Source organism: Selaginella moellendorffii, unplaced genomic scaffold, assembly GCF_000143415.4.
Source record: "Selaginella moellendorffii unplaced genomic scaffold, v1.0 SELMOscaffold_39, whole genome shotgun sequence".
Taxonomy (NCBI): domain Eukaryota; kingdom Viridiplantae; phylum Streptophyta; class Lycopodiopsida; order Selaginellales; family Selaginellaceae; genus Selaginella; species Selaginella moellendorffii.
Window position 1 is genome coordinate 1,322,031 of NW_003314300.1, and position 19,581 is coordinate 1,341,611.

The 19,581-nt window shown below is 50.2% G+C and overlaps 6 protein-coding genes and 2 non-coding genes across 10 annotated transcripts; 4 read left to right on the plus strand and 4 right to left on the minus strand.

The window, feature by feature from the left end:
• The first annotated feature begins 2,799 nt into the window (after positions 1-2,799).
• LOC112349471 (protein JINGUBANG-like) lies at positions 2,800-4,350 on the plus strand. Its single transcript, XM_024683926.1, has one exon. The coding sequence runs from the start codon at positions 2,800-2,802 to the stop codon at positions 4,348-4,350; it is 1,551 nt and encodes a 516-aa protein (XP_024539694.1).
• Positions 4,351-4,547: 197 nt separating this feature from the next.
• On the plus strand, positions 4,548-4,628 carry TRNAL-AAG. The gene has a single exon. It is a non-coding gene; the product is annotated as a tRNA-Leu (tRNA).
• An 18-nt stretch (positions 4,629-4,646) lies between these two features.
• Positions 4,647-6,852, minus strand: LOC9659588 (probable protein phosphatase 2C 5). Its single transcript, XM_024683975.1, has 8 exons — positions 6,394-6,852; positions 6,149-6,320; positions 5,943-6,093; positions 5,821-5,884; positions 5,656-5,763; positions 5,470-5,595; positions 5,168-5,397; positions 4,647-5,042 (listed from the first exon to the last, which is right to left on the minus strand). The coding sequence occupies exons 1-8, from the start codon at positions 6,637-6,639 to the stop codon at positions 4,820-4,822; spliced, it is 1,320 nt and encodes a 439-aa protein (XP_024539743.1). The 5' UTR covers positions 6,640-6,852; the 3' UTR covers positions 4,647-4,819.
• Positions 6,853-7,568: 716 nt separating this feature from the next.
• On the minus strand, positions 7,569-7,640 carry TRNAW-CCA. The gene has a single exon. It is a non-coding gene; the product is annotated as a tRNA-Trp (tRNA).
• A 69-nt stretch (positions 7,641-7,709) lies between these two features.
• LOC9660119 (wall-associated receptor kinase-like 14) lies at positions 7,710-10,284 on the minus strand. Its single transcript, XM_002979038.2, has 4 exons — positions 9,301-10,284; positions 9,197-9,244; positions 7,925-9,024; positions 7,710-7,864 (listed from the first exon to the last, which is right to left on the minus strand). Exons 1-4 carry the CDS (start codon positions 10,202-10,204, stop codon positions 7,844-7,846), a joined length of 2,073 nt encoding a protein of 690 aa, XP_002979084.2. The 5' UTR covers positions 10,205-10,284; the 3' UTR covers positions 7,710-7,843.
• A 228-nt stretch (positions 10,285-10,512) lies between these two features.
• On the minus strand, positions 10,513-12,322 carry LOC112349484. 2 transcript variants are annotated; one of them, XM_024683977.1, is made up of 9 exons: positions 12,167-12,322; positions 12,031-12,097; positions 11,831-11,974; positions 11,666-11,762; positions 11,455-11,574; positions 11,251-11,366; positions 11,042-11,158; positions 10,879-10,923; positions 10,513-10,813 (listed from the first exon to the last, which is right to left on the minus strand). In XM_024683977.1, exons 5-9 carry the CDS (start codon positions 11,540-11,542, stop codon positions 10,520-10,522), a joined length of 660 nt encoding a protein of 219 aa, XP_024539745.1. In that variant the 5' UTR covers positions 11,543-11,574; positions 11,666-11,762; positions 11,831-11,974; positions 12,031-12,097; positions 12,167-12,322; the 3' UTR covers positions 10,513-10,519. The 2 variants fall into 2 exon arrangements, with proteins under 2 accessions (XP_024539745.1, XP_024539744.1); XM_024683976.1 differs by having other exon boundaries at positions 11,666-11,974.
• A 3,304-nt stretch (positions 12,323-15,626) lies between these two features.
• Positions 15,627-16,696, plus strand: LOC112340455. The gene is made up of 3 exons (XM_024683927.1): positions 15,627-15,690; positions 16,001-16,212; positions 16,406-16,696. Exons 1-3 carry the CDS (start codon positions 15,627-15,629, stop codon positions 16,694-16,696), a joined length of 567 nt encoding a protein of 188 aa, XP_024539695.1.
• Positions 15,773-18,379, plus strand: LOC9660120 (protein MULTIPOLAR SPINDLE 1). 2 transcript variants are annotated; one of them, XR_002993412.1, is made up of 6 exons: positions 15,773-15,946; positions 16,001-16,212; positions 16,272-16,349; positions 16,406-18,019; positions 18,076-18,189; positions 18,243-18,379. XR_002993412.1 is itself a non-coding variant. In XM_024684087.1 (5 exons), exons 4-5 carry the CDS (start codon positions 16,885-16,887, stop codon positions 18,093-18,095), a joined length of 1,155 nt encoding a protein of 384 aa, XP_024539855.1. In that variant the 5' UTR covers positions 15,773-15,946; positions 16,001-16,212; positions 16,272-16,349; positions 16,406-16,884; the 3' UTR covers positions 18,096-18,379. The 2 variants fall into 2 exon arrangements, 1 of the variants encoding a protein (XP_024539855.1); XM_024684087.1 differs by having other exon boundaries at positions 18,076-18,379.
• The last annotated feature ends 1,202 nt before the right edge of the window (positions 18,380-19,581 follow it).

Here is a 19,581-nt window from a genome sequence, read left to right on the forward strand (position 1 = left end):
TAAAAAGAAATTCAAAGTCATAAAGTGCTGAAGTCAAAGTCTACTAGTTACTTTATATGACAATATAAATATCCCTATTTACTTCAATATAATATGGCTAAATATAGATTTAAATATTTCGTTTTTCTATTTATTTATTTAAATAGATATGTATTTTCAACTCAGGTATGTTGAAATTTCCATAGGATATAATTAAATAATATTTTTTTATAGTGTAATTATGGAATAAATATAAAAACTGGTTGCAATCATAACGCAGGAACATATGCAAATATTGATATAACACTTAGTTTTTCTTTTGGAACAATTTTAAATTTTCATGATATTGATGATAAAGATGATAATTTTGAAAAATGCCATACTGATTCATTCAATTATCTTAAAAAATGTCCGCTTCCCAAAGAAAGATTGTGTAAAATACATATACAACGAGATAATAATGGATTATACCCTAATTGGTTTATTGAAAGACTTTTAATTTTTAAAGACAACCATTTAATTGCAGAACTAAATATTGAAGCATGGATTAATACCGAGAACGAAGTACTACTATGTTAAATCTGGATCTATTCACTTAAAATATTTTTATAGTGAGTAAATATTTTTATAATATATTAAATATAAAAGGTAAAAATCTACAACTAACTATATCAATTTTACCAATGAAAATGTATTATTTCAATTTTAAATTTTTTATATTTATATATTATCTTCATAAAAAAATATGAATTATCAAAGCTCTTAAAAATTTTAAATTTATTATTCTAACAAATATTAAATTATAGTTTAATTCTAGATATTGCACTATATTTTATATTTTACCTTCTTTATTATGTGCTTGTCCACCTAATCATATTATAAATTTTAAATATATATTAATTTGTAATTGATTTTTTATTTAACAAAAAAAGACTTGACTATAATAAAATACTTATATTAAATATGGTTAAATTTTTTTTATAATACACACTTGTAAGTAAGAAAATTTAACATTGTAAAACTGGTTAGAAATAAATAATTATAATTGAAAAATAGCATAGAAACAATTTTCTAATCACAATAAATGTTTTTTTGTTGCATTTATAGATAGAAATTTCTAAAATAAAATTAAAATAACTTTTATTAATTAAAATATATAGGATAAATTTAAATTGATTTTTTTCAAAAAATATTTTGTTTAGATCCAAACAATACACCTTACTTGATATAGAAAAGTGTGTAAAATAGTTGACCATATTTAATTATAAAATTGGTATAAAAATAATATTTCAGCAAAATATGTTTAAAAGATTCATGAATGAAATGCAGTTTAGAACATATTTATTATTTTTTTTTGAAGCCTTGAAAAATAACAGTTATTGTTTTTTGAACAAATCTTAATAAATTATATGAAAACACATTAATATACTACTGTAAATATTAAAAACTAGTGCAATATATTTACTTTTTTGAATTTTTATAAAGACAAATGGTTAATCTATTACTACTATTATATTATTAATTAATAAAATTTTGGTTCTTAAAAGCAAAAATTGTATAGTATAAATGCTATATAGTACTTCTTTTATTTATATATAGAATAGTTAGAATATATATTGATGATTGAGTTAATCATTTAAACTTAATAAAAATAGTATAATTAGATATTAAATATAGATAAATGGATCCATTCTAGATTATAATTTACTTATGTGTAATTGAAATAATTTGTTGAAGTAATGCTCTTAGTTATGTTTAAATTAACGTTATATTTTGTTTTAACCAAATAAAAGCAAACTAAAAACAATCCCAATATCAGTTATAACATTGAACATATAGGATATGTATTCCTACAAAATCCTGGAGATTAATGAGAATTAAAAATTTATAATTTATTTAGAAATTTTATATTTCAGTTTAAATTTTTAAATTGTGTTAAAATTAGGAGATTAATCTTAACCATTAGATAACAAAGTACTATTCCTCAACATTCCATTCAATAGGAAATTACAGAGGAATCAGTTTAGACCTTTAGTTTTTATTGAGTGTAATCAACTTGGCTGAAGATTTGCTTACGAGATTCGTGCAAGCAACAGGAAATGCCCTCAGGGCTGCAAAAGGAGACAAGCGAACGGGGCCGAGCAGCATCGAATCAGCAGAATTTTCTCGGGATAAAGAAATGGGGGCTGAGAGAGGAACAACAAAAATGGAATTTGGCCGTCCGTTGACAGACCCACCAACGCTGCTGGCCCTGGAAGCTTGTGGCCATCTCTAGATACGCATTCTCTTCAGTACACCACAACTTTTGCCAGCATCTTGCAGCAGGCAGCGGATTTCTCGAAAAAAAAAAAGTGCTAGTTTAAGATCATTGATTTAAGAATTCTTTTCAGAATGTTAGCTCGCGGTTGTTACTTCCATATCGGAGGTTGACAGGGAGGCCAACAAACTAAATTGTCGATTGCGTGCTCCAGACGTTGAGAAATTCCATCCATGAGAAATTCCTCTCAAGCATTTTATAAGATTAAGTAGCTAGCTTTTGGTCAATGCTATGACTGAGGGGGATTGTCTCGAGCAGGAAAATTTCTCAGTGTGGTTGGGTCGGATAGAATTTCTTGCGAGGAGCGAATGATTTTGGGAGCCAGGGTGTGAAGCAAAATCGAAAAGAATATCTCTCAAGTGCTGCCTGACAAACCAAAGTAAAGATTATCTCTCCTTCTGTCTGACTTTAGGCGTTACTGCTTCCCAGGTACGATGGAAAGTGGAAGAGCTCCTTGACAAGAATTTGGAGAGTTCTCATCCATTTATTCTCTGTCTTTCGCAATGCTTGCCTCCTCCAGCTCACAGCACGGTCCAAGCTCCATCCCTGTGACAATTCTCTCCTCCCAACCATCGCTAGTCTCTCAGCCATCCTCCAGCCTCGCCTCCCAGTCAAGCTCGGAGCTCACGACGATCACTTCCGTTAACTCCTTGCCTCCCCGTCCGGCAGAGCCTCTCGCCATCGCCTCTCCATCACTCGAGAGAAAGGACAGCTTTAATTCGCAGCTAAGCTCCCCTTCGAGCAGCAACATCTCGGCCTTCATCTCCTTCGCTAGCTCCTGCCAGTTCCCCGGGATCCAGGGCGCCACCTCCAAGTGCCTCAAGGTTTTGCGCGCCCACCGCGGACATATCACCGCGCTGGCCGTCTCGAGCTCCCGCCGCATCCTCTACACCGCCTCCGGCGCCAGCAGCAGCATCCACGCCTGGAGCATCCCCGATCTGGGCGAGCTCTGCGTTTTCAATGGCGGCGGCGCGGTAAAGTTCTTGCTTGTCGTCGTCGATCCGCCGGGGCTGATCCTGAGCTCCCACCAGGACCACAAGATCCGGGCCTGGAAGATGACAACAACAACGACGTCCAGTTCTTCGTCAAAGGATGATCGCGATCGTCGTCCTCGAAAGTCGACCGTGAAAAAGTTTCGTGCAAAGCACGTCGCCACGGTCCCCACGGTGTGGAACAGGCTCGTCACTTTCATCCCGGCCAGGAACTACGTCAAGATCCGCCGCCATCGCAAGAGCTTGTGGATCCAGCACTCTGACGTGATATCCTGCCTGGCAACCAGCCCCGACGGGAGCCTCATCTTCTCGGCGTCCTGGGACAAAACCTTCAAGGTTTGGCGATCCTCCGACTTCAAATGCCTGGAATCGGTGGAAGCCCACGAAGACGCCATCAATTCCCTGGTATCGTCCTCCTCCGGCTTCCTCTACACTTGCTCCGCGGACGCCAAGATCAAAGCCTGGGAAAGAACATCCGCCATAGCTATGATGACAAGATTCAAGCTTCTCGCTAGATCATCGTCATCGCATAAGCGATGCCGACACGCGCTGCTCGCCACGCTCGAGGGCCACAAGTCGGGAGTGAACGCCATGGTCCTCTCCCCGGACGAGCAGCTGCTCTACTCGGGCTCCTCGGATCGAAAGATCCTGGTGTGGGAGCGGGAGGAGAGCGCCAACCACATGAGCTTGCTGGGGGCGCTGCGCGGGCACAGGCAAGCAGTGCTGTGCCTGGCGGCCATGGGGGACTTCCTATGCAGCGGTTCAGCTGACAAGAGCGTTAGGGTTTGGAGGAAGAGCCCTGGCGGATCTCTACACGCCTGCATTGCGCTGCTCGAGGGTCACTTCGGGCCTGTCAAGGCCCTGGCCGTCGCTCCTCTTCTGAAGTCTTCTTCTCCGGGAAGAGCGGACGTAGAAAATGACCATGGAGCTGCTGGTAGCATTCATGAGTTTGTGGTTTACAGCGGCAGCCTTGACTCGGATGTACGGGTCTGGCTAATTACCCCTGATGAAAACTTCCCCTCGGCCCAGATGACAAATCCACCCCGATTTAAATCCATATGATATGATCGTGACATTTTTTTAAAAAGAATATACTAGCATATGCTACTTCTTTTACAAAACATTTATACACAATTTACATGAATGGCTAGCGCGTTTGACTCCAGATCAGAAGGCTGCATGTTCGAGTCGGTTTTGTTGGAAGGAATTTAGAAGAAATCATATGAAAAACATGACCACGAGCCTTGATTATGTCTTAAGTTGAGATGGCCGAGTTGGTCTAAGGCGCCAGATTAAGGTTCTGGTCCGCAAGGGCGTGGGTTCAAATCCCACTCTCAACAACACATCCATCAACATCGTTTTATCGAGTAACAAGCAAAAGGCCTTTACTTAATAGATATTAACATTTTGGCTTCTAAAAGCACGTCCCACAAAAAAGTTGAAAAATAAAAAGAGAAGGAAAAAAAATCACCTCTTTGTGGTTGATCCTCTCTGCGCTTTTTGTTGGCGCTTTGTTTTGTCACTCGTAAAGTCAAGCTCCATTGGTTTGCGATTGAAGCCGCTGCTTGCAAAGCTTGCCCTCCATGGCGTCCTTCTTGAGCTTGCAAGTCTTGCACAGGAACGGGCCTTCCCAGCTCTCGTCAGGGCTGAGCGAGAAAAAAGAGCCATCGTTCTCGTCATCGCTGCTCACCGTCAGCATCTCCTGGCAGATCGCGCATTTCAACACGCCCTCTCCTCCAGGGGCCGGGAATAATCTACACAAGCGCGAGAAAAGAAACAGTGTTAGCGCCACTATCCCACATGCAAGCGAAACAAAACAAACAAACGCAGAAAAACAAAGTCCATTCTGCCCAACTCCAAAATATAAACGACAACGAACCTGTCGGCGAGCATTGCAGAGCCTTCCTCAAAAATTTCTTCCACTTGTCTTCTGGTGCCAGCCGGCTTGCGCGTCAGCTTCGAGACGTTAAACGAGTGACGAAAGTCGAGGACTTTGAGAATCCTGCTTTGTTTCTTGGCGACTGGGGCAGTGGGCCTCACTGGCGGTGGTACAATATCCACGACCAAGCAAGTCGTATCGTCGCGTAAGCCCCTGCTGCGCAGCGCCTCCTAGACAAAGTTTGTTTGTTTCCAGCAGAGAAAGTTTAGATCTCTATCGGAGAAAAAACCAAACGACAGCACCTTCACAATCTGCTTGGCTGCAATCTCCGGGGGTAAACCCCGAGCGTATTTGGCGGCTTGCTCAGAGTTCAAGGCATCCCAAACGCCGTCTGTGGCGATGATCAGCCTCCCGCCAGAAGCAGGTACCTGCAAGGGAGCGGCAAACGCCGTGCATTGGAACAGAGAAAAGGATATGAGGAACTCTACCTTGATTTGTTTCACGTATGGCACAGGGACAATAAACTCCCCGACGTCCATGTCACCAATGGACCTCGAAAGACAAAGCCCTCCCGGCCAACATCTCAATGGCCCAACCTATAGAGCTCAATCATTCAGTCCTGTCAGAGAAAAACACAAAAGAGCTTAAGTCACCTCGGCACCAGCTGCAGTGCTCAATCTCCCGACCTCACCACCACTAGCTGTGACTCGAACCCGCCTACGGCGTTTTAACGCGAAAGCATCAGCTACAGTACTCCAACAGGTAGCAAACTTACTCTTCTTCGTTTACTTCGAGACGGTGATCCACGGTCAGTGTTATGACAGCTCCCTCCGAGTCCAAGATGCAGCGCGAATCCCCGACCGAGGCAGCAGTGACTGTCAATCCATCGATAACCACGAACGTCGCAGTGGTGCCCGAGGATTGCTCTAGAGAAAGAAAACGAGCATCAGTTCCTGAAACCATGTCCAAGTTATAGACTACCTCTTCTTTGGAACTCCTTATCGGCCTTCACGAATCCAGCGACAAGAGCCCGAGGGAGAAGGGCTAGCCATTCCTCCCTGCTTAGCCCGGAAGGAACAGCGCCCATCACGTCGTTCACCAGGTTCTCCTTCGAGTAAATCGCCGCCGCGGCTCCATTGTGTCCGTCAAAAATCTGGTAGAAAGACTCCGTCAGGAAAAAAGAGAGAAGAAAAAACTCCGTCCCCATTTTGAGTAGAGCTACTCACCGCAAAAACTCCAAATGTGGATGATCCATCGCCGGGAACTCTCTGGCAATCGGTCTTGACAAGCACGAAATCCTCCCCCTTTTTGGACTGTGCCGCATGGCCATACTGCAACACGGGTCTCTCGACCCTCTCCGGCCTCACTTCTCTGCTTAGCAAGTGAATCAGAGACATGCTATCGGCCCTCTGGATGAGCGCTTCCCCCTGCCGTGTGGATTTCCGGGGCGGCGCCTCTGCATCGGCAGTCATCTTGCTCGCTTCCACCCCAAATCACTACAACCTGAGCTTATAATCCCGATTGCAAGCCCGGAGCGCCTGCATTGCGCCGAATCGCCACCGCGAGAGTGATTTCCGACGAAATCCCGCAAGAGAAGATACGCAAACGCTCTCCCACCTCAAAAGCACCGCGCTTCTAGCTCGAGCTCCACCACGATCAGCTAGCTCCTTCCTAGAAACCCTAGCTCGCAGCGTCCCAGACCAACGGCCAAGATCGCTTGGACGCCCAGATGGCAAAGACTGACACGTCAGAAAAGAGCGCCTTCGTGGCACGTCAAAGCCGTTAGCGCGGGCCCCGCCACGTCACGCGGGCATGCCACGTCAGGTCAGTTATACGAGCCCGACGCGTGGGGCCATTTCTACGGTCTTTGCAATAATGTGGCCAGTTGGATGAGTATAACTGGAAAAATCGGGAATTTACAAGCTAGAGCTCTAAGATTCTTCCAAGATTCCATCCCATTCTTTCGAGCCTTTTCTATCCTTCCTGTCGTGGCGTTCAAGGAAAAAGACATTGCAGGTCGTATGATCTTTGATTGAAACACACCACCAAACGAGTTAGAACTTACAGCTAAGATCACCAATCAATCGATCGGCCATAGATTGATATATAGATGGATCTCTGATCATGGGTGATCCAAGCTTGTAGATCCACTGCTAAATCAAATGCTTCTGGTGGAGCCAACCATCTCCCAAAAAGAAAGCCTGTGGCAAAGTTTTTAGTGTGAGGGACAACAAGACAAGCACTTTGGGTCAATCTAAATGGATTTCCATGCATGTGCCCGCCAGAGAATCTGGGATGAGTTTCTTAATCAATCACTCGCGAAAATGCTATGCCCAAAGCGGGGGTGGACCAAATGGCCAAATGTCATGAAATCATTCACAACATCATGAAACCAACGTAATGAACCCGGCGTGACTCGAACACGCAGCCTTCTGATCTGGAGTCAGACGCGCTACCATTGCGCCACGGATCCTGATGTGCTGCAAAGTGTGGATTTCAAACGAAAGAGGCTCAGATCTATATGATGTTGTCAAACCCACGCTGACGCTGTAGTGTTGACTAGCATTGACTTTAAAGGGTTCCCGCCTAAACATTTCCTCCATTTTTTCTGCATTTACAAGCATTTTTCTCGTTTTTATTTGTCTATCTACAAGTTAGTCCGTCCCGCCTTTCCCATCACCTTGGAGTCAGCAAGCTCTGGAAGAACAAAAACGCAAAATCACCATCATCAACAGAGCAAAGAACAGAGATCTTTACCTCATCAATCTTGATGTCCCGGATGGGCGAGTGATCCCCGGGCGAGAGGCACGAATGCCGGATCCCCTCCACTTCGTCAAAAACCTCCGCCATGCTCGGCCTCGCGTCCTTCTCGTGCGCCAGGCACCGAAACGCGAGCTCCGCCATCCTCTGGATCATACACCTCACCACCGGGTTCCTGCACGCCTGGATCATGAGCGCCGGGTCAATGATCTCATCCAGGCAGTCGGTGGCGATCTTGCCGACCGCCAGCGCCGCCAGGTTGACCTCCCGCTTGTCGCGCGTGAAGTCAACCACCTTCATGCTAGTGATCATCTCCACCAGCACCACCCCGAAGCTGTACACGTCACTCTTGTCGGACAGCTGGAAGCTCTGGTGGTAGTCCGGGTCCACGTACCCGGGCGTGCCTTGCGGCGCGGTGGACACGTGGCTGGCCTCGGTCAGCGCCGTCCGCGACAGCCCAAAGTCGCCAACTTTCGTGTTGAACTCACCGTCCAGGAGAATGTTCGTTGACTTTACGTCGCGGTGGTAAATCGGCGGCGAGCGCGAGTGGAGATACGCGATGCCCTGTGCCGCCTCCGCCGCGATCGCCACCCGGGTGAACCAGTCGAGCCCATCGCCGCGCTCCCGCTGGAGGTGCTCCGCCAGCGTCCCATTGGGGACGAACTCGTAGACGAGGAGCGGATCATAGACCTCGAGGCAGCAGCCGAGGAGCTGGACGAGATTGGGGTGGCTGACGCTCAGTAAAACTTTCACCTCGTTGAGAACTTGCTCGATCCCGTGGGAGCTTATGTGATTGATGCGCTTCACCGCGACGTCGCGGCCGTCCGGGAGCTTGCCCTTGTAGACGGTGCCGTGACCGCCATGGCCGAGCATCTGGGCCGGGGAGAAGTCCTTGGTGGCGCGCTCCAGGTCCTTGTAGGAGAAGAGGGTGACAGCCTTGGAGCTGCCGGTGCGCGAGACGAGCTTGGCGAGCTGCTTGGCGTCGCGCATGCTGCGGAAGGTGGTGGACAGGCGGCGGCGGTGATGACGCGAGCGGGCGGCGAGCAGCGCCAGCGCGATCACCACCGCTGCTAGAACTGTAGCTCCCGCGAGAATCCCTGTTTCAAGCTCCAACAGTCAGCTCTCTCGATCGTGCATGGATGGACGCTCAACCAAGAAGATCAACGAGATCAAAGAAGACCTTGGAAGATCGTGCGTGTGCATGCATGAGCTCAGCCAAGACCAACACATACAATCCATAGAACGATCTAAAGATCGAACGTAACTTACCCGCAAACATGATCGATCCTCGCACGACCTTGGAATGCCGCCGGCCATCTACATAGAACACACGACACAACCAACATTAGCGTACCGCACGGCTTCCAACATACCTGGGCGGCACCCCGCGCGGTAAGGGTCCCCGTGGAACTTCTCCTCACACCTACACGTATGCCCTCCAAACGTCCCCGCCACACACATTGCATTCCTGGCGCACAAACTCCCCTCCGCCGCCGCCACCCCCGCCGCCGGGCAGGTACCATTGAGCCACCACTCGAGCCCCAATCCCTCCCTGGCCTCCACGCTCACATCCTCGCCCTTCTCCTTGAAAGTAGTCACCAGGCTCGAGAAGCCCGAGCAATTGAAGCTGCCCAGGTCGATGTCGCGCAGCGCGGTAAGGCTGGCGAACTGGAGGTCGTAGCAGCACTGCGGCGTCACGCCGCAGCCGTGCTGCCCGCCGGCGGCGTACGGCCAGTGTACCGCGCGGCTGTTGAAGTTGCAGTTGTTGTAGCACGCGGTGTTGTTCGTACAGCCGTAGAGCATGAGGAGGTTCCCAAAGGAGAGGGCGTAGTTTGTGTTGTTGGAGATCGTGAAGGAGGAGGAAAGGGCGGTAGCGGCGGAGGCCGGGGCGGTAGCTGCGCCGCCAACGCCGCCGCCACCGCCACCGCCACCGCCGCATCCCTGTGGGTCGATGATGATCACGTTGCTGCGAGTGAAGCCCAGGACGCGGTAGCTGGCGGCGCTGATCTTGAGCTTGAGCGTGCCGTGCTCGCAATGGAGCTTGAGGTGCCCGCAGGAGTGATGCGATGGAGGAGGCGAGCTGGGAGCGATGAAGAAGGGATAGGGCACTGTGGTGTTGCCGCAGCGATAGACGCAATCTGGTGATGCTTGCGCTTCCTCCGCCCGCGGCGATCCTTGGATTGGAATGGCGAGCGAGATCCAGAGAAAGGGAAGAACCAGCGGATGAAAATGGATTCTTCTTCTTCGTCTTCTTCTTCCACTCCCCGAGTAAGCCATTCCCTCCTGCGATCAAGCAATGCGATCCAGCATTTTCCCTGTGGCTGCCGATTAGATCCAAAACCTGGAACCCACTCGAGGAATCCGCGGCGCGGACGATCCCAGGAGCGCCCACTAGGCGATTGCAGCCACCCAATTGAGAGATCGATGCGAGCTCTTCGTCGCTTCTGGTGGGCGCGCGAGGGCGGTGAGAGGAGTGAATCGAATTGATTGAGAGATGGGAGGAGAGGACGGAGGCCCGGATGAATCCCGGCTGGATTTTGCCTGGAACCCGTGACAAGACTGAAGAGGAGGAGGGGGCCGAGAAAGTGGTCTTTAGATAGACCAATGCGGGAAGAACACACACACAGAGGAAAAGAAAGGAGGAGAAAACAAAAGAGAAGGGAAAGAAAGAGATGGGATGGGGGAGATTTCAAAGGCGCGCTTGAATGAGATAGAGACCAGCTCTACACAGGACCCTGCGACTACTGCGCACCGCGAATTAAATGCTCCCTCTCTTCTTCTCCAAAAGCGAGCGAGCGAGCGACTTACGATTGGATCTGGGGCCGAGCGCTCCACAAATGCGGCCGATCGAATCACACTCCGTCGTTCGAATCCCCCACGAAATTCCTGGATCAATCACCCGCGAAAAAAGCTCTTTAAAAAAAGCGAAGAAAAGAGCGATTTTTGCTTACCCGATGATCGCGAAGTCGCGAGAAATCTCGTCGCTTGGGGGGGACCTAAACACAAACCAACCAGTGCGTGAATTGAATGAATGAATGGAGGCAGTAGCTCGCAACGCAAGTGCCTGCCTTTAATGGCGGCTTGCCAGGCGCAGTTAATGAAGGGTCAACCCACCGTCTTTGCTCGTTCGGCTTTACGGTACGAGCTTACGTGCTCTCGCTCGTCTTCCATTTGTGTTTGGCTATGGTGGCGCTCGTCGTTCTCGTTTGGCTGCGTAGCATTGCGGGCGAGCTACAAAGAGAAAAAAAAAACGTTTTTTTTTTGTCAAACTCAAGAACGTGATAAAACACGGTTCTTCTCGGACTTTTTGGAAGCTTACTGACTTGGAAGTGTTTCTTTTTTTGCGCGATCCAGCTGCGCTTGCTTTTTCTTTTCCCCGCTGCCAGTTCCATTTGCAAATCCCCGCTGCGCAGCAAATTCCACGCCCGCGAGGAATCTCCTTCACAAGTTGATGAGGATTGGTTCAGGAAGATTCAATCCCTGGACAGTGATGTGGAAGGAAAGAATAGAAAAGGCGAGAAGCTTACTGTGTATGTTGTTTAAGCCTGAGCACGCTTGTGCGATTCCAGAGGATGCGTCTACATTCGGTGTGATCCCCGACACCTCAAGCTCCATGCGCTGTAGAGCCTTGTTTGTTTGATCCCTCCCTGTCAATCAACATCTCCCGTGTCAGATTCTCCGCAAGGAAATGCCTCGTCGATCATTGCTTGTGGATCCTTAAGTGCAAAAATAATATACTTCTTAAGGTACTTGCGATCGAGGAACAGTAGCTCGCTTTTTTCCAGCTGAGGTGCCGCTCACGCAGAGCCACAGTTACAACTTAACGTCGAATCTCCTGCAGAAATCGACCAACAAACAAGTGAATCGCGAATTCCATCCGAATAAAATCCACCGCCAACAAACCACCGCTGCCTTGTCTTGGCCGGAATTAATTTCTTGAGCGACTTTCAAACGACGCAGCCGTTTTTGCGCTCGTTCAGGGATATTTCGTCACAGCAGGACCAGTTGCTCCTCTCGAAGCTGGCATTGCCTTAAAAACAGCGATTTCTAAGAACATAAGAAAGTGTGATGTCAGGGAGCATATACGGTTGACACTCGCTCACCACAGGTTCCAACCAAAGTTGAGTGGAAATTCGAAGCATGATCTATCGTGCTCTTAGATCGGGATTCCTGGACTCACACAATACTAGCTGTGTCAAGAACCATCCAGAGCTGATAAAACCACAGAGAGAGACTTACTGAGACATCTCATGGAGCTGAAAGACAAGCTCTTCTTCTCAAAGCTGGGATTGCCTTAAAACAGAGTCCTGGAATCCAAGCACACTGGGAGCATCAAAGATAAAACTACAAGGACTTTACTGAGACATCTTTCTTGGAGCTTCGTCACAGAAATCCGGCATTGCCTTAAAACTGCGAATCCAAGAACAGCGTCAAAAACTATCCAGAGCTGATCGACTTACCCCGCGACCGACATGGCACAATCCATGAGTTCCACAGAGCAATCTTGAGAGCTTCCTAGATACCTACATTTTCGATAGCTTCGCTTTCCAGTTCCCAGGGTTTAAATGGTTTCGACTTTCCTATTTTTTTGCCTCCAGCTTATGGTGGACGTTTTGCAGGGATTTAAAGTTCTCGAGGTTTAGGCTTGTTCAGCAAGGAACCATGCATTTCAAGGAGCTGCTCAGGGCGCTGTGGAGCGATCGCGAGGTGTTTGCCACCGGAGGTGAGATCGATGGCAGCTCGTTCCAGATGCCATCGTCGCTGCTCGTCGAAGGCGTCGGTAATGTCGAGCTTCCTCTCTCGCAAGAGGGTCTTGACAAGCTCAAGGCCGTGTCCCAGCAAGCCCCTTACGGACTTGGAGAGAGGACTGTGGTGGACACGGACGTGAGACGAGCATGGCAGATCAATCCCGGTCGAATCTCCTGCCCCGAAAATCCAAGGTTCTTTTCTTCTGTGGCTCAAGAACTCGCCGCCGCTGGGCTGGCCGCCATGGGACTCGACTCCAAAGCTCTGGAGCTCGACGCTAGGCTCTACAAGCTCCTCCTCTACGAAGCTGGCGGCCACTTCAAGTTCCACAGGGACACGGAGAAAGAGGGTGGCATGTTTGCGACGATGATCGTCCAGCTCCCTACGGCGTCTGGCCACACCGGAGGGGCTCTCACGGTTCGCCAGGGAAGGCAGTGCTCCAGGTTTGATTTCTCCGAGGGGAGCTCCGGCCGCTGCTTCTCGACGATTTTCTTTTGCGACTGCGAGCACCAGCTTGAGAAGGTGGCCAGTGGATCGAGGCTGTGCCTGGTGTTTAGCCTGGTGAGGAACAACGTCGACTTCATACCGGCAGGGACGGTCCCCTCGTTCGTCTCCGCGTTGCCTCGAGTTAGAGCTCTTCTCCAGCAGTGGGCCGAGAGTGGAGATGGAGCAGCAGCCGAGAGTGGAGATGGAGCAGCTATGATAACGCAGCAAGACTACCGCCAACGAAATGAGAGACGTTTCGTTCGTGACAGGAAGCTTTTGGTGATTCCGCTGGCTCACAAGTACTCGAAGACGAGTCTCTCTTTCGCCGGGCTCAAGGGACACGACCGAGTGGTGGCAGCACTGGTGAGAGCTTGCGAGTTCCTGGATCTCCATCTGTGCATGCTCACCAAGCACAAGACCGTGACGGATTACTTCCAGAACGAGTACGTGATCGATAACTGGCTCTCCATCGACGACCAGCCGGCCAAGTTCAAGCAGTGGCACATCGATTTCACGCGGCAGGTTCTCAGGTGTGCTCCACCGCCCGCAGGGATGATCATGGAGGACGAAGAGGCCGAGGGCGAGGTTGAAGACCAGAGGAACGAGCGGGACGTGTTTGATTTCATCGAGGACGAGTTCCGCGGCACGGAGATGATGGCGGGCAACGAGGGTGGCAGCGAGCAGTACTTTTACCACGTCGCGGCGCTGGTGGTGTGGCCAAAGGTGGCGAGGAGCTCGACGATCTGCCCGTCGCTCGGGGACATCTCTTGGGTGCTCGAGTGGCTGCGGGAGATTTACGGGGACGAGTTCGCAGCTATGGAGGAGCCCCGGAGGTTCTTGGAAGAGGCAGTGGACGGGTTAACGCGGAAGTTCGCTTCGGTTGCTCCGTGGGGTCAAACGAGGCAGAACGACATGCACTGGCGACTGGCAAGGAACATGAGCAAGAATTTCCAGGAACTCTATCGAGAGCCCGCGATGCTGCTCGAGCTGTGCGTGAAGTCGGGGCTTCGCGAGTCGGCCTTTGCGATCCTCAGGACCTGGGTGGCGGAGCTGATCAGTCTCGACGAGTTTGCGAGAGCAGTGCATGCCTACGGCTGGGAGGCGTGCCGAGAGATCGTGGAGACGGCGCTCGTCGGCGTGTTTCACAGTGGATTCCTTCCGTGGAAGCTGCACCGCTGCGGATGCAACGACGGGGCGGTCGCGGCTGCCAAGCTGCTCTGCCGGAGCGTCGCCACCTCGGAACAGCCGCAGTACGGGCCAGCGCCATGGCAATCCATGGTCCGCCGCTTTGGCAGGGATAGCCAGGGGTTCCAGCCGGAAGGTGGTGTCCAGAGCCTGCTCGACTTTTGCCTCACCAACGGGCTCCGCGACGAGGCCTCCCAGATCCTTGGAAAGGTCCCCCTGGCGGTGCTGAGCTTCCGGATGATGGCTATGGTGGTGCACCACTTCCCGGAGCGCATGAAGGAGGTGGAGGTCCTGTGGGAGGAGCAGAGGGTGGCGGTAAGCTCCAGTGATCCATCATCCCGCGATGCAAAGGCGAGCGAGATGAGGTTCATCGGTGGGATTCTCGAGTTCGCGCTGCAGCTGGAAGCTCTGGGACATCTGGAAGCGGCGCGGGCATTTGCGGCAAAGTCTTTGCAGCTGCCCGGCTTCCCAGAGAAGGCGGAGCAATACCAGCCCTGGCGGCAGTGGCTCGATGAACCCGACGTCATGCTGCTCATGCTGCTCGACAAGCCTGAGAACTTACGTGTGAGAACCAGCGAGCACTGTCGCGGTGAGGTGGTCAGGGCGATGCTAAGAGCTGGGCGATTGATGGGCTTGAAGGACAAGGCGGAGATGAAGCGGCTGTTTTGCGAGCTCTGCAAGGTGGAGCTTGCAGAGGTGATGGACAAGGCGGAGCTGAATTCCTGGGCCGGGGATCCATCGCCCCTCAATCAGAAGGGCGAGAAGATCAGGCAGTTCACGACGTGGAAGAATTACATGACTTGGGCGGAGCAAAAGGAGTTCCTGGAGATGGCGCTGTTTTGGCTCGAGGACGAGGGAGTGCTCGACAGGGTGGTGGAGCTGGCGAGCAAGAGGATGAATATGGTGAAGAGGATGGTGGAGGAGGGATTTGTGGAGAAAGCGATCGCGAGCGGGATGGTTGGATCGAGGCACGCGATGAGGAGGCTTGTGGAGGCGAGGATGGAGTACCTGGCGAGGGAGCCGAGCATGGACGATGTGGAGGGGGATTTCCTGCCGCCGGCGTCCAAGGTGATGAGGATCTGTGGCGCGGTGGATGCGCGGCAGCTCGAGGATAATCCGCGGCAGCTGCGCCGGGCGCACGAGATTGTGGTGGAGAAGTGGAGGGCGATTTGCAAGGATGAGATGGAGTCGCTTCGAGCCTTGAGAGAAATCCTTTGATCTAAATTTTAGGGTTCTTGTTGATTTCTCGCTTCGTGATCAGGCCGTCCACGTGGCCGCATCGATGCCGGGCATTTTGAATGCAGCTGACGTGTCAAGGTTTTGCGCCTTAAACCGTGATGACGTGTGTATGTTAAACACGATGACGTGTGAAAGAATATGCGTTATAGGATCTTAGCTTTATGCCCTTATCATTTATGGAGGTGGGAGTGGAATGGGCGAAAGGCTTGAGTCAATACTCATGTTTAAATCCTCGCCATAGTACGCTGGGATTTGGAGCTCGCCATAGTACGCTGGGATTTGGAGCTCTCAAAGCGGACAGGAAAGTTATAAGTACCAGAAGTAGAAATTTTCATGCCAGGGTTGCGAGTGGAGAATCTCAAGGTAAATTTTCACTCGTATAGAAATTCTAGAAAGCTTTCTTTCACAATCGTTCAGTGGGGGAAGTGGATAGCAAAGTCGAGGAGAGCGTTCTGGTGCTAAAGGCCGCTGCCAAGAGCAAGAAAATCCCAGCTCCAGAGGTGTTTGCGGCATTTAGAGTTTTGGAGAAAGCCCGCGTGGATCCATCCAATTTTCTAGAGACTTTGGGAGGAAGTAGTGGAGCTGAGCCAAGGTGCTGGATGCTTGTCTTCATTTGTGGAGCCAAAGCGGTAAGCAAACTTGTCACAAATCTAGAACTTTGCTCTTAATTTTTGCTTTCGATTTGAAGGTGAGAGAAGCTTTGAAAGGTGGTGGTGGAGGTGGCACATACTTCCCATTCACCGCTGTGCAGCAATACAATGCCACTGTAAGTTTCCAAAAGCTTTCACAAGGATTCGTCGTTAACAATGTGGATCATCGCAGACAAAGAGCATACTAAACGGGCTCTACCTCGGCCCTCTTGGTGTGCTAGAATTCATGGGACGCTTCTCATGGTCCAAGAACAAGCTCTTCTTCATCTTCGATTCCCTGAGCGTCAAGGTTGGGCCTCTCGGCCCCTTCCAATTCGCGATCAGCAAGAAAGAAGAGCTGGATCGAGAGCCCGGGAACAAAGATCCTTTCTTCATCTGGTTCTACGCGGACGAAGAAATCGTCGTTGGAAAGGGGTCAGGAGGAGGCATTTTTCTGAGGGTGCGTTGCAATCGAAGAGTTTGAACCTCAGCCGCTAGATCAGAAACTGCAAATCTCAGGCGTTGGTTTTAATCGCATCGTGGCCGTCTGTTTTGAACCTGGCATCGACGGCCATGATGGGCGGGAGACGGACGGCCAAGATATGCGGAGGAAGAATCCTAAACCTGGGTTTTGAAGCTGAAGAACCCTAAGAAAAAGAGCGGGGTGGAGGAATGCTCGAGGCGAGCGCGTTGCCAGGTATGGATGTGGATCCACAGCCACAGCCAGCGCAGTCGTACCAGGCAGTGCGCCTGGCGCTGGCCGTTGCGATCGTCAAGTCCCGCGGCGGGGCGGATCGCGGTGGCATTGCGGCCAAGAAGCGGCTCAAGGATGAAATTTCGCTGCTCCGGAGCGAGATCGAGAGGTTGCGCTCCAGCTCCGCGGAGCCGCTGGTGCCGCGCGTCCTGTGCAAGTGCTTCACGGATTCTTCCACTCCGCCTCCTCGCCGGCAGCGAAATATCCTGGCGCAACCGGAGTTCCACGAGGAATCTGTCGCTCGCCTCATGGACTGCGTCCGATTCCTCAATGGCTGCAAGAAACGCCGCCTCCTCGATGCCGGCAACCAAGAACAGGACGAAGAGAGGGCTCGTCGTTTGACGGAGATGGCGAATCTCATCGTCGAGCTCGTGTCAAGTACGAACGTCCAGCTTTTCTCCGTGTGGCTCCACCAGGCTGTGGATTTCTTTGAGAGCTGCGTCTCCAGCATTGGCGGCGAGAGATTCTCCACGGCGGCCCAGAGCGCCACGAAGAGATTGGTTGGGAGCCTCGTCGGCAAGGTGATGAGCTTCACGGACTCGGCAGAGAAATCCAAGGACGAGGCTCTCAAGCTCGATCACAGGCCTTTCATCGAGAAGGTCCTCCTCCACCTCGCCGAAGTTCCTTGTATCGGCCACAGGATCCTGACCGACGTATCTGGCCAGCTCGCAGTCATCGCCGAGGCGCTGTCGCAGGCGAGAGATCCATTCGCGGAGGAGACCACCCAGCTGCTCGAGAATTCCTACTTTCTTCTCGAGCTCATCTCGAAGGTGCTGGATTTTCCCTTCACTGGCTGGCTGGAAAAGTCGAAGCTGGATCCCGACTTGCTGGAAGAATTCGTGGCGGAGTTCTTCCGGACCAAGGAGGCCACGCTCCGATCCAACCGGCTAAACTTCCTCTTCGTCGCCTACACAGATCGGATCTGTGCTCAGGTGGTGAAGCAGCTCCACTCGGTCTCGTCAAGTCCACAGTGCAAGGACGTGAAGCTGCAAAAGATCGTCGCCAGCTCTCTCCAGCGTCTCCTGGATCTGGCCTCGTTGAGCTTCCACAGTGGTAAGAAAGAGCTTAGAGCTCTCTTCTTAGGTCTAACGCCACTATCATTTCTTCAGCGAAGCGATCGAACCAATGAAGCATCGCAGCCTTTCTCACGTAACTCCCACGATTTTGATTCCTAGTAAAAGCGATCGAATACCATTGTTTCTTCACGATCTCGTCAGCATTGGGTAAGCGTCTCTATTCTTTCATCTCCAATACAGTTGTTCTTTTATTTGTCTAGGACGAATAGCAACTGTTTTCACTTTGAATCCAGACAGGTCTGTATCAAGGTTGAACTAGGGTTTGCATTGTCACTCTATTGCCTAGTGTACATATCAAAGGAATTGCAATATCAGTTGCAATATTTGGTATGCTCAACTCAAGCACCTTCGATTCCCATCGGCTTTAGCTCTTTTGAGAAGATCTCAATTTTCCAAGTTGATAGTAAAGATGAGAGGGTTCCATGACCAAGAAAGTGGTGTGATCCACTTAATTATCTTGTGAAGATTAGTTCATGGGTAGGGAGAGTTTGGGGAGTGTGTTCTGGTGGGATGGAGGCAATACATGGCAAATACATGCCCATTAATAGCAAGCATAAACCATGTTTGTGTGATATAAGCAATAATACAAGTTGTTTATACATGTTTGCCTATGAAGAAGAGGTTAAAGGTTTCAGTAATATGGCAAGTCAAGCATACTCCTAATGAGCAAATACATGCCCTTTGACAATAGGAATAAGCTAGTTAAGTGACACATAATTGAACTAATAGAAGTTCAAAAGAACATAGCCCATGTGCTTGTTGTGACTGATTGTAGCGCACGTGGTTTTGACCCTTTATCCTATGGTGATTTACTAATGAAGCGGAACCTAAACCCTCTTTGTGCCACATGACAGATGCCACGTGTCACATGCCACGTGTCCATAGGAACCTGAGGTTCAGGGCCTTGGACCACTGAACGAAGGAACGGTGCCAAACTCCCAAGCATGGAGCTAAGGAGTGATGGAACCGAACCACGGAGCAACTCCTGAGCATAAAGCCCAAGGAGCGAAGGGACAGGGGCCCGGAGCGACTTGGAACAGTCCTAGAGTAACCAGCATCCCAATGCCAAGACTAGCACGCAAAACGGAGCCAAACGGAGTCTGGCGCTATTTCGGCATACCGGTGGCCTAACGCAAGGATATGGGTACTCCACCAGCTAGCATGGAATGGAACTTGGGCTTAGACCCAAGCCAGACGCAGAACAAGGACAGGCACGCAAGCGGGAGCTAGACTATGCCTCAGGTTGGTCGGCCATGCCCGACCTACCCACTATCCCTACAATACATTTGGAACCCCCCACAGCCCCCCCCCCCCCCCCTCTTGAGGAACACACGCTTTGGGCTTTCACCCCAAGCCTCCCTTAGTATTAAGAGTTAGTCTCTGGGACAAGCTCGAAACTTACTAAATATGGAATGTCCCTAGATTGCGAATTTGGACATGGGACGAACACCATTGTATTCAGGACGATCTCTACATTCCGTAGATATGCCAAATGAGCAAATCTGGACACTTTCCATAATTAGCATTTGGGACCGAAAT

Bases quoted from the DNA above. Each gene is read 5' to 3' on its own strand.
- LOC112349471 (XM_024683926.1), top strand. From the start codon at position 2,800: ATGCTTGCCTCCTCCAGCTCACAGCACGGTCCAAGCTCCATCCCTGTG.
- LOC9659588 (XM_024683975.1), bottom strand. From the start codon at position 6,639: ATGACTGCCGATGCAGAGGCGCCGCCCCGGAAATCCACACGGCAGGGG. The intron at 5,885-5,942 runs GTAAGTTTGCTA...AAAACGCCGTAG, and splicing joins CTCGAAGTAAACGAAGAAGA to GCGGGTTCGAGTCACAGCTA. The intron at 5,596-5,655 runs GTAGAGTTCCTC...GCTCCCTTGCAG, and splicing joins CATACGTGAAACAAATCAAG to GTACCTGCTTCTGGCGGGAG.
- LOC9660119 (XM_002979038.2), bottom strand. From the start codon at position 10,204: ATGGCTTACTCGGGGAGTGGAAGAAGAAGACGAAGAAGAAGAATCCAT. The intron at 9,245-9,300 runs GTATGTTGGAAG...TGTTCTATGTAG, and splicing joins CCGCGCGGGGTGCCGCCCAG to ATGGCCGGCGGCATTCCAAG. The intron at 7,865-7,924 runs GTAAAGATCTCT...TTGTTCTTCCAG, and splicing joins GGGACATCAAGATTGATGAG to AGCTTGCTGACTCCAAGGTG.
- LOC112349484 (XM_024683977.1), bottom strand. From the start codon at position 11,542: ATGGAGCTTGAGGTGTCGGGGATCACACCGAATGTAGACGCATCCTCT. The intron at 11,367-11,454 runs GTAAGCTTCTCG...CAACTTGTGAAG, and splicing joins AGGCTTAAACAACATACACA to GAGATTCCTCGCGGGCGTGG. The intron at 10,924-11,041 runs GTGGGTTGACCC...GTTTGTGTTTAG, and splicing joins AAGCCGAACGAGCAAAGACG to GTCCCCCCCAAGCGACGAGA.
- LOC112340455 (XM_024683927.1), top strand. From the start codon at position 15,627: ATGCCGGGCATTTTGAATGCAGCTGACGTGTCAAGGTTTTGCGCCTTA. The intron at 15,691-16,000 runs GTATGTTAAACA...ACAATCGTTCAG, and splicing joins CTTAAACCGTGATGACGTGT to TGGGGGAAGTGGATAGCAAA. The intron at 16,213-16,405 runs GTAAGCAAACTT...GGATCATCGCAG, and splicing joins TCATTTGTGGAGCCAAAGCG to ACAAAGAGCATACTAAACGG.
- LOC9660120 (XM_024684087.1), top strand. From the start codon at position 16,885: ATGCTCGAGGCGAGCGCGTTGCCAGGTATGGATGTGGATCCACAGCCA. The intron at 18,020-18,075 runs GTAAGAAAGAGC...TCATTTCTTCAG, and splicing joins CTCGTTGAGCTTCCACAGTG to CGAAGCGATCGAACCAATGA.